Source organism: Marmota flaviventris, chromosome 14 (assembly GCF_047511675.1).
Source record: "Marmota flaviventris isolate mMarFla1 chromosome 14, mMarFla1.hap1, whole genome shotgun sequence".
Lineage (NCBI taxonomy): Eukaryota > Metazoa > Chordata > Mammalia > Rodentia > Sciuridae > Marmota > Marmota flaviventris.
In genome coordinates this window covers 50,207,210-50,219,467 of record NC_092511.1, presented here as the reverse complement: position 1 = coordinate 50,219,467, position 12,258 = coordinate 50,207,210, and the positions used below count along the sequence as shown (strand labels likewise).

The following is a 12,258-nucleotide window of genomic DNA, read 5'->3' as shown; positions in this document are numbered from 1 at the left end:
AATGAACTACAGTCCCCTAGGTGTATATTCTTAATCCCTATTTTAGGACTTTTTAACCCAGAGCATGTGGTTGGTAGTTAAATTATAAAGGAAATTGTGATATGTATAGTATAGACAGTAGTTCATAGGTTTTCATCACATAATTTTTTTTTTTTGCTTTATCTCAAAATGCCCAACAAGAATATAGTGGTTGCAGCATTTTATAGCCAGATATACATGCATTAAAGTCTTGCTTCATTACCTACGAACTTTAAAGAATGTTTTGACAAGGATTAAATGCTTATAAGCATTATAAATAATATGCTTATTTTTAATCTTTAATTAATTAATTTATTTTTGGGTATTGGGGATTGAACCCAGAGGTGATTTACCATTGAGCTACCTCCTTAGTCCTTTTAATTTTGGGGTGGGGGCTATTGGGGTTTGAACTCAGGGGCACTTGACCACTGAACCACATCTTGAGCCCTACTTTGTATTTTATTTAGAGACAGGGTCTCACTGTTGCTTTGTGCCTTGCTTTTGTTGAGTCTGGCTTTGAATTCTCAATCCTCCTGTCTCAGCCTCCTGAGCCACTGGGATTACAGGTGTGGGCCACACATGGGGCCTCCTCAGTCCTTTTTATTTTTTTATTTTGAGGCAGAATCTCGCTAAATTGTCAAGGCTAGCCTGGAACTTGCAGTCCACCTGCCTCAGCCTTCTGAATTGCTGGGATTACAGGTGTACAACACCATGCCCTGCTTGTATTATTGTTTCTTCTCATTTAAATGATACATTCATTGTTAAAACACAATAAAAACACTTTGAGAAAAATATAGAGAATCAAAGTTAAAAAGACAAACTTTCTGTTTCTCCATAATAGCAACTGGTAAGGTAAGTTTTTATGAATGTCCTTGGTATAATATTGTAATAAAGTTAAAAAAAAAAAATCTTTATCCTCCTTTTATTTTTGTGGTCCTGGGGGTTAAACCTAGAGCCTTGAGCATGCTAGTCAAGTGCTCTAACGCTGTGCTGTGTCCCAGCTCTTCTTTTACTGAGTTAGGGTCTTGCTAAGTTGTCCAGGCTGGCCTTAAATTTGTAGTCCTCCTGTCTGAGCCTCCAGAGTAGCTGGCATTACATGTATGCAACACATGCCTGTATTACAGTTGAAAATTTTACAAAAATGTTATCTTTCTATATGTAAATTTGCTGTTTTCCTGTAAACTGTGATCCATCTCTCCATATCATCTGATATTACCTGTTTTCATTTTATTTTCTTTTTTTGTGATAGAGGTTGAACCCAGGGCTTCACACATGCCAGGCAAACCCTGTAACACTGAACCACATCCCCAGCCCCTCCCATGTCATCATTTTAAATTGTTGTATAAGAGTCATATGAAGGGCTGGGGTTGTGGCTCAGTGGCAAAGCACTTGCCTCGTACATGTGAGGCACTGGTTTCTATCCTGAATATCACTCTAAAAAAATGAATAAACAAAATATAGATATTGTATCTATGTATAACTGAAAAATATTAAAAAAAGAATCATGGATGCCACTACTGTTTTGTTTGTATGATTAGGGAAGTTAGTTTTAGTTATATATGTTAGTTATATATATTGATTTATTATTTGATTAATTGCTCCTTAGTATTGGGAATGGAATAGTAGAAAAGCTAACTTAGAGAATGGTGAATAAAAGGGAGAATAAATTGAAGAATATGAATTGGGGAAATAGCATATAAGAATAGAAGGTACTGGAGATGTGGTTATTTTGTGATTCCCTGGGTTTGATTCCTGAGCAACACACACACACACACACACACACACACACAAGTATGTAGGGGTTTAAAAAGAATATTGTGGTGCCCAAGGCCCTTGGTTCAAAAAAAAATTATATATATATATATATAGATATATATATAGATATAGATGTAGTGAATGACAAAAGCATTGATATCATGGGGTATCTTTCATGTTGGAAATGTTGCTAGTTTTTTTTTTTTTTTAACTTGTTTTTAAGCTTATTACAAAATAGACTTAGTTTTATATCTTGTAAATTCCACATTTCTTAGCAGGCATTCAGAACTCTTTGCCATTTCCTGCCTATCTACTTTTAAATTTTATTTTAGGATTTTTTTTTTTTTTCTTAAAAGAACTCTGGATGTTAGGGTGAGTTTCCATCAGATCTTTGTGTTTTCAAGCTAGAAATAGTTTAATGTATGTACTTCACTCAGAGATTCTGCCTTTTATTTTGGCATGGAGAAATTTGTTGGCTAGTGGGATATTGATACTTTTTATTTATTTTTTAATTCTTTTCAGTTATATATGACAGTAGAATGTATTTTGACATACACTGCATACATGGAGTATAACTTCCCTTTTTTGTGGATGTACGTGGTGTGGAGTTAAACTAGTTGTGCATTTATATATGAACACAGGAAAGTTATGTCTGATTCATTCTGTCGTTCCCATTTCCATTCTCCCTTCTTTCCCCTCATGTTCTCCCCTCCAATCTGGTGAAACCCACCCCTCCCGTTATGAGTTAGCATCTACATATCAGAATATTTCAGCCTTTAATTTTTGGGGATTGGCTTATTTCACTTAGCATAATAGTCCATATACTGGCAAATGTCATAATTTAATTCTTCTTTATGGCTGAGTAGTGTTCCATTGTGTATATATACCATGGGATATTGATATTGACTACTATTTAAAAGTACATTTCAGAAATTAGCACACTTATAAAACAAGTTTTGTTGAGTTTGAATACTATAAGCCCTTTCATGCTTTCATAGGCATCTGGCTTGGGAAAATGATGTTAGATAAATGCATTGGGAAAAAATAATATATTTTTTTGGTACCAGGGATAGAACTCAGGTGTGTTTAACCCCAGTTCCCCTCCCCCCCTTTTAATTTTTAAATTTTGAGACAGGGTCTCACTAAGTTTCTTAGGGCCTCAATAAGTTGGTGAGGCTGACTTTAAACTCATAGACCCTCTGCCTCAGCCTCTGGAGTTGCTAGGATTACAGGCATGTGCCACCATGTCAGGCTGGAATGTATTTTTTTTTTAAAAATTATTTTTATTTATTTTACAGTAGAATGCATTTTGATATATTGTACATAAATGCAGCACAGCTTCTCATTCCTCTGACTGTACATGGTGCATAATCACTACAGTAGTGCAATCATACATGTGTATAGGGTAATAATGTCGGTCTCATTCTTCTGTCCTTGGTCCCATGGGACACCCCCCCCCCTCGCTTCTATGCAAATTGAAGTTCCTTCATTCTTCCCTATATCCCTGATCCACTGTGGTTCAGCATCTGCTTATCAGAGAAAACATTTGGCTTTTGGTTTTTTGGGATTGGTTTATTTCACTTAGCATGATATTCTCTAGTTCCATCCAATTACCTGCAAATGCCATAATTTCATTCTTCTTTAAGGCTGAGTAATATTCCACTGTGTATATGTACCACATTTTCTTTATCCATTCATCTGTTGAAGGGCATCTAGGTTGGTTCCATAGTTTAGCTATTGTGAATTGAGCTGTGGAATGTATTTAAAAAAATTTCTTTTAAGTTGTAGATGGACACAACACCTTTATTTTATTTATTTACTTTTATGTGGTGCTGAGAATCGAATTCAGTATGTCACATATGCTAGGAAAGCACTTTGCTGCTGAGCTACAACCTCAGCCCCTGGAATGTATTTTGATAGAAGAAATTTTGGAACCCAAATTGAAAATAATTTTATTTTGATTTATAGGTTCCTCATGAATGTTTTTATTTTATTTTTATGTTTTGTGATACTGGGGGTTGAACCCAGTGGCACTCTATCACTGAACTGCATCCACATTTCTTTTTTTTTTACTTTGAAATAGAGTCTTGCTAGGTTGTCCAAGTTGACTTGTATTCTTCCTGTCTCAGCCTTCCAAGCTACTGGGATTACAATTGTACTCCACCTTGCCTGGCTCAGGAATATTTACTTTTTAACAGTTTTAGTAATTGTCACTACATTTTTTTGTGCAAGGCATTTACCTTTTTTTAATTTTGGGGGGGTCATTGCATGCAAAAGTGTAAACACTTAAGTAGGTAGCATATAAGTCTACTTGGGAAATAAAGTCCTCATCAGGCTGGAAATAATAGGTATAGGAATGAGAAGAAAGTAGGATGATGCGGGTGGTGGAAGGGTATGTATGATATTGGAAAATAAATGCAAATAATGTATACAGTTCAAAAAGGCAATTTTGGGGAATAAGCCTATTAAAAGGGAAAAAAAAAATGATGGCAGGCATGTGGGTATAGGTCTGAATCCCAGCTACTTCGGAGGCTAAGGCAGGAGGATCACAAGTTCAAGGCTAGCTTGGACAATTTAGCAAGACCTTGGTGCATGCCTGTAATCCCAGAAGCTCAGGAGGCTGAGGCAGGAGGATCATGAGTTCAAATCTAGTCTCAGCAAAAGCGAGGTGCTAAGCAGCAGTGAGACCCTGTCTCTAATCAAATACAAAATAGGGCTGGGGATGTGGTTCAGTGGTCGAGTGCCCCTGAGTTCAATCCTGGGTACCCCCTCGACCCCCGTCCTCAAAAAAAAATTAAATATTGCTGAGGAGAAGTTAGCTGTTTTTATTCTTGAACTTTTCCCTTTTACTTTTAGCACATTCCCTAGAAGCTTTTAGGATCACTGTCCTTTTTTTAAAACATTTTTTTAGTAGTTAATGGACCTTTATTTTTTTTTATTTGCTTATTTATATGTGGTGCAGGGAATCGAATGCAGTGCCTCACACGTACGAGGCGGCAAGCACTCCACCGCTGAGCTACAACTCTAGCTGCAGGTCACTGTCCTTCTTAAGCTTCAAAAATTGCATGATGACCTGGGCAAGATGGCATGATCATAATCCCAGTGACACTGGAGACTGAGGCAGGAGAATCACAAGTTAAAAGATACTCTGAATAGCTTATAGAGACCCTCAGCAACTTAGATCCTGTCTCAAAAAATAAAATGTACTTTGGATGTGGCTTAGAGGTAAAGCCCTCCTGGGTTCAATTTCCAGTACCAAAAAATAAGAAGAAGGCATGACTATGCATAGTTTTTTGGGTGCTGGGCATTGAACCCAGGGCCTTGTGCATATGAGGTGAGCACTCTACCAACTGAGCTATAACCCCAGGCCTGATTATACATTTTTTACTGGGCCATTCTGTTGTGAAATTTTTTATTTCATAATGCATATTTTCCATTCTGTCTTCCTAGAAGTTTTAAAAATCTTGGATTATATGCTTTTCTTTTTCTCTCCATTATCAATCTTTGTTCTACTTTCTTGAAGATTTCTTCATTTTTACTTTCTGGATTTTTGAATTTCATAAATTGCTGTAATTTCAGTTGTTTTTTAAGTTATAAATGCTATAGTTGTAAAAGATGTATATATTTGTGCAGTTAAAGAGCACCCCCTCCACCCCACCCCCGTTGCTGGGGATCAAACCCAGGACTTCAAGCATATTAGGCAAGTGTTCTACCACTGAGCTAAACCCCCAATCTCAAACTGGTATTGTTATAACATTCCATTTTTGTTTCAGCAATCTAGTATCTGTTACCATCTCTCAGATTGTAAATTCCAGTTAAAATCTTTGGTTTTTCTTTCTGCATAATCTTATCTGAATCTTCATATTGTTTATTTTTATCTGCCTTTGATGATGCAGATCTCCCCACCCCCAAAGAAAAAAGGCTTACCCTTGACTATTTTTATGGTTAAGAGAGAGACACTAGAGGCTGGGATTGTGGCTCAGTGGTAGAGCGCTCACTTAGCACATGCAAGGCCCTGGGTTCGATTCTCAGTACCACATTAAAAAAATAAAGATATCTGTCTACCTATAATTAAAAAATAAATATTAAAAAAAGAGAGACAAAAAAGTGAATTAATTCAAAGTTCTCTGTGGGTGGGGCATCTCAGATGTTCTGTACTGTATAATAGTAAAATGAGCAGGCATTCTTACTGGCTTTTCTCTTGGGCTGTGTTCCCCAACAGAGGTGTCTGTTAGCCTTGTGCCAGAGATGTAGTGTGGTGATTAGGAAGGGAAGGGTGTTTGGTATTGAGTCCTGGATTCATTCATTCATTCATTTATTCATTTATTTTTGTGGTGTTGGGGATTGAAACCAAGGCCTTGTGCATGTGAGACAAGCACTCTACCAACTGAGCTATATCTCACAGTCTGGATTTTGCCCTGTGTTTCATCTTTGCCTTTATAGATACCTGGGTGCTCTTGAGTCCTGGGCTTTTCAGTGTTCTTTGTAGTATATTTTCTTGTTGATACATTCCACTGTAGTCCTTCCATGTTTTTTTCACTGTTACTACTTTAAAAAAATTTTTTTTCTTTTTTTTAGTTATAGATGAACAAATGTTTTGTTTATTTTTATGTAGTGGTGAGGATTGAACCCAGTGCCTCACACATGCAAGGAAAGCACTCAACCACTGAGCCACAACCTCAGCCCTACTCTGTTACTTATTTCTCCATTTTATATCATCAAAATATGTTGATATCTGTTATCTTTTGATTTCATTGTTTCTGTATTTATGGAGACTGAAAGTCTTTGTTCACTTTATCATATTTGTAGCGGGATTTGGAACAGAGAAGAAATATGTTTTATGTGAAATCAAGCTGAACTTAAGAGAAAAGTGATGTTTTTATTTAAAAACACCCTTTCCCCTTATACTGTGCATATTTTTATTTAAAAACACCCTTTCCCCTTGTACTGTGCATAATATATATCTCAATTCTGAGAAGCAAATTCAGAGATTTGTGCTTCTTAGAATTGAGATATATATTATGTATAATTTATGTAATATTATATATAATTATTTTAAAAGATAACATTTTGTATATATGTATGTGTCTCCAGTTCAGCTCTCCCTGAACTCATGTATTTTTATTCAGGCACGTGGATCCACTTTTTCATATTAGTTTCTTTATATTTTTGTCTTTGAAGATTAGTTTCCTTGTCAGTTTTTAACAGTTTAACAATGCCTAATTTTTAACAACTAACTTTTAAAGTAAATTTGGCTTTCCTAATCCAAATCTGATGCCAAGATCTTTTTCCTGGGAAAGTGGAATCTCATTTCCACTAAAGAAAAAATACTTAAATTTATGATCTTAAAGGAAGAAGCTGTTCATCAAAATAACTTTAGAACAGCTGGGTGTGGTGGTGTATGCCTGTAATTCCAGCCACTCTGGAGGCTGTTGTAGGAAGATTGCAAATTCAAGGTCATTCTGGGCAACTTTGTAAGAAGTTGACTCAGGAAAATAAAAAATAAAAAGAGCTAGGGATCTGACTCAGTTCAATCCCCAGTACCTGGAGGTAGTGGTGTGGTACTTTTGTAGTAATATATTTTTCTTATAGAAATTGTAGCAAGCATTGTGATGCAAACCTATAATCCCAGTGACCCTGGAGGCTGAGGCTGGAGGATCACAAGATTGAGGTTACCCTCAGCAATTTAGGGAGACTATCTCTAAATAAACTGTGTGTGTCTGTCTCTCTGTGTGTGTCTGTTTCTTTCTCTCTCTCTTTCCCTCTCTCCCCCCTCTCTGTTTCTCTCTCTCTCTTTCTCTCTCTCTCTCTCTCCCTCTCCCCCTCCCCCCCCCCATATACTGGGGATTGAACAAACTAAGGGACACTTACGCACTGAGCTGCATCCCCAGCCCTATTTTATGTTTGATTTAGAGACAGGATCTCACTGAGTTGCTTAGCACCTTGCTTTTGTTGAGGCTGGCTTTGAACTCACAATCCTCCTGTCCTCCGAGCCACTAGGATTATAAGTGTTTGCCATTGTACCATGTGAGACCCTGTCTCAAAATAAAAAATAAGGGCTGTGATGTGGCTCAGTGGTTAAGTACCCGTAGGTTCAATCTCTGGGACCAAAAAAACAAAACCAGGAAAAAAAAAAAAAAAAGGGCTGGGGTTGTGGCTCAGTCATAGAGCACTTGCCTAGCATGTGTGAGGTACTGGGTTTGATTCTCAGCGCTGCATATAAAGAAAAAAATAAAAGTCCATTAACAACTGAAAAAATATATAAAAAAGAAAAAACAAGAAAAGAGAAAAAGGAAATTTTAAATATGGAGGAGACTTTAGAAGTAACAATTTTTCTGGATGTGATGGTACATGCCTGTAATCCTAGCGGTTTGGGAGGTGAGGCAAGAGGATCCAAGTTCAAAGCTACCCAATTTAGTGAGCCTCTAAGCAATTTAGAGACCCTGTTTCACAATAATAAAGACTGGGAATGTGGTGTAGTGTTTAAGTGTGTCTTGGTTCAAACCCTGGTACCAACAAAAAGGTAAAAACACTCTCATTTTGCAACTGAGAAAATAGGCATGATATGTTATTTATCTATTTTTGGATAGCAGATTACTCTAAAAGTGATATCTTAACATCAATAAACATTTACTATCCTCAGAGTTTCAATAGGATAAGAATTTGGGATTGGTATAGCTGGTTGGTTTTGACTTGGTTTTAAGGTTTCAGTCAAGATGTTAGCCAGGTTACAGTTATCTGAAAGCTTATGTGGGGCTGCAGGATCTACTTCAGAGTTGGCTCACCAGATATGGTTGTCAAGTTAGTGCTGTTAATGGGAGGCCTTAATTTGCAGGCTGCTTGATTGAGTGTCATTATAACATGTGGCAATGTCTTTTATGACCTAATCTCAGATGTCCTGAATTGTCATTCCATCACATTCCATTCATTAGAAAGCAAGTTTAGTCCATGTTTAAAGGGAAGAATCAGGGCCTTCACCTTTTAAATGGAAGAGTATTAAAGAATTTGTGGCCATATTTTAAGTTCACCATAGTGATCGAAGTGAAATTATTTCTATGTGGTAATACAGGGAGTTGGTGATCTATTTGGACTATAGTTCAGATGTTTTGGTAATATTATAGGTGCAAGTACAAATAATAGCTGCTTAACTGTCATCTACCATTGGACATCAATATTGTTAGAACAGGTACTTAGGGATTCATCAGATATTATCTACAGTATGCTAGGCATTATGCTGTTAACTGGACATGTCTAAGAGAACTGGATAAGCATGTATTACTATTTTTTTCTCCCACTTTTCTGGGACTATACTGGGACCGAAGTAACACACGTGTGCGTTTGGTGTTTTTAAACACATTTCATCTGTCAGAGAGTCTGAATACTCATCCCAAGTAGTCCTCAAGCATATTGTTAAAGAAGTAGATGTTTAATTAGTCGATAACAAAACCCCATATATTAAATAACTAGCTGGCTTTACTAAAGTATATTTTATTATAGCCAGTTTCTTAATGCTATTGAGTATTCAGTCTTGAAGAAGCAAAGAAATATAATTCCTATTTTTAAATAGTTCCTTATGTAGAAGTTCAGATAAGTGAGTACATAAAACTAAGAATGATAGCTATAATCCCAACATGGTGACTTTCATTAACTGAAATTCCAGTTGGTATGACAAGGTGCTTCTCCAGCAGGAAAGAAATTAAAGTTTATGAAAGAAATATTTTAATTTTTGCTTGTTTTTTAATATCACTTATTAAAAATATTGTTTCCTCTCTAAGAAGCATTTATTTATTGAATTTTATTTTCTCTTATAGGCAATGTCTATGCTGCTTCAAGGAATATAAGCATTTGGAGATTTTTAACCAAGTAGTGTGTGCACTTATTAACTTAGTGATTGCCCAAGTTCAAGTGCTCCGGGACCAGCTTTGTAAACATTGTACTACAATTAACATAGATTCTACGTGGCAAGATGAGAGTAATCAATCAGAAGAACCATTGAATATAGATAGAGAGTGTAATGAAGGAAGTACAGAAAGACAAAAATCAATAGAAAAAAAATCAAACTCTACAAGAATTTGTAATCTGACTGAGGAGGAATCTTCAAAGAGTTCTGATCCTTTTAGTTTATGGAGTACAGATGAGAAGGAAAAACTCTTACTATGTGTAGCAAAAATTTTTCAAATTCAGTTTCCCTTATATACTGCTTACAAGCATAATACGCATCCTACTATAGAGGTATGTAAAAGTAGGTATTGTGAATTTTTCATATTACCAAGTCATAGCTTGGCAGTCTATTTCTCACTTATGAATGAATATGAAGGCAATTATTGTTGATCCAAATATTTATAAAAATCACTGCTTTGAAAATTATTTTTTTCTCCTAGAAAATTTCTGTAGCAATTTGTGTTGAAAATTTGGTGTGCACAAATTTTTAAATTTTAAATTTACAAATTTTAAGATTTGTAAATTGAACCATAGAGATTAAATCAGTAGTGATATTAACATTTTACTGATGTAGACATAAGCTCTGTGTATTGTGATTCTTTGAAAAAATAATTATTGAGGGAAAAAAAAACAGAATTTTTAATTTCATTCCTAGAAACAGATGACAGGTTGGAATTCTCCTTCATCAAGATAAAAGCTTAACAAATTTTCTGTGTTGTTTTAAGTAATAATATTCTCTTTTGTAAGTCAAGCTGTTGAACTGTTAATATCATTTTACAAGAATTTTTAAGTTTGGTAACTCATTAAGATAATTAAGATAATGGAATTTATTTCTATAAAGAAGGAATTGTGACAGTTATGTGATAATGTATTAGTATCTTAACACAATAGTTATTTATTATTTCTCACAATTCTGGAAGTTGGTTAGGCAATTCCTTTACCAGTTTTGTATGGGCCCAATTATGCAGCTGTATTTACTTTGAGAGTGGAAAAGTCCAGGTCATACTTTGTGTAGTGTCTAGTATTTGGTGCTGGCTGCTCCCTGAAACTTTCTGTGTTTTCTTCCCATGGCTGCTGCTTTCCCACTAGATTAGACTGGGTTCCATACACAGTTTTAGCACTACTCAAAGAATGCAAAAGTAGAAGCAATAAGGTCCAGTCTCTGAAATGGCACAAAATAAATTCTGCCGTAGTCTTGTATTTGAAGCTGTTCACAAGGGGGCCCACATTCAAAGGGTTAGTGAAGTAGACCCTATCCCTAGTGAGAAGAGAGGTCAAGTTTCATTTTTATCTTTGATGATGTGTTTCCTATATATAATGGAATGAGAAGAATTGTGGCTATTGGAGAATCTACCAAGTGCCTTTTGTTTTTTTAAAGTCTGTCTTTTCTCCACCAGAATAAATAATATTCTGTAATCTTCATACATGACATATTAACTTTTCTTTCTTCATCTGGAAAATAATAAACATTTATTGGAATATTTTCACATTAAATTGAGACAGCTGAGGGAGTAGATATTTTCCCTATTAGAATTTGCCATAAAAATATTTTAAAATCATATTGTGTTCTCTCTTCTAGAATTCTTAACCTATTATCTTCCCATACAGAAACTTTTCCAAAAACCTTTTATATAGGATACATTAAGCATTAAAAAAAAAAAAAAGTCATCAGAATCTTTTCAACAAAAAAGGATACATCGTGCAGTACTGAACTTTTTTTTTTTTTGAGGGGGTGCTGGGGATCAAACCCAGGGCTTCACACATGGTAGGCAAGTGTTTTATCACTGAACTAAACTCCAAGCCTAAAAAATTTAATGTTAACACCATATTAATAGTCTTTGAAAGTCTTAACTTGGTATTGAAAGGTAATAGAAATAGTTTGGTTAGGGGATCTACTCCTCGAATTCATACAGAAATAAAGTTTTCTAGTTAAAATTTTATTTTTGTGGTGCTGGGGATTGAATGTTACAAATATCGTAACATTTCTTGTGCATGCAAGGCAAGCACTCTATCAACTGAGCTATATCCTCAGCCCTTAAAAATTTCTTGATAGAACTAAAGGCACTATTAAGTCTGCTGTTCCTAAAGTCAATTTGCTCCTCAGATTTTTTTTTGATTTTTAAAAGTGCTTATCCCTAGGGGCTGGGAATGTGGCTCAAGCGGTAGCGCGCTCGCCTGGCATGCATGCGGCCCGGGTTCGATCTTCAGCACCACATACAAACAAAGATGTTGTGTCTGCCGAAAACTAAAAAAAAAAATAAATATTAAAAAAAATTCTCTCTCTTTCAAAAAAAAAGTTTAAAAAAAAAAGTTTTAAAAAAATAAGTGCTTATCCCGACGTTTGTGGAGGCGCATGCCTGTAATCCCAACAGCACTGGAGGCTGAGATGGAAGGATCACAGGTTCAAAGCCAGCCTCACCAACTACGAGGTGCTAAGCAATTCAGGAAAACCCTGTCTCTAAATAAAATACAAAATAGGCTGGGGATGTGTCTCAGTTGGTTGAGTGCCCATGAGTTCAATCCCCAATACCACCACCCCTAGAA

The 12,258-nt window shown here is 35.7% G+C and overlaps 1 protein-coding gene across 4 annotated transcripts in view; it reads left to right on the top strand.

Annotated features, from left to right (window-relative positions):
• The window catches only part of Usp34 (ubiquitin specific peptidase 34), a 217,367-nt gene that overhangs the window by 33,124 nt on the left and 171,985 nt on the right, over positions 1 to 12,258 (top strand). For 3 of the 4 annotated variants that reach the window (XR_011704346.1, XM_071601613.1, XM_071601614.1), the window contains exon 3: positions 9,585 to 10,005. The exons of the other annotated variant lie outside the window; for it this stretch is intronic. Coding sequence is in view for 2 of the 3 variants with exons in the window: in XM_071601613.1 (XP_071457714.1) it covers positions 9,585 to 10,005 (421 nt within the window). In the remaining variant the exon portion in view is untranslated. The remainder of the gene's footprint in view (positions 1 to 9,584; positions 10,006 to 12,258) is intronic. 4 annotated transcript variants of the gene reach the window in all.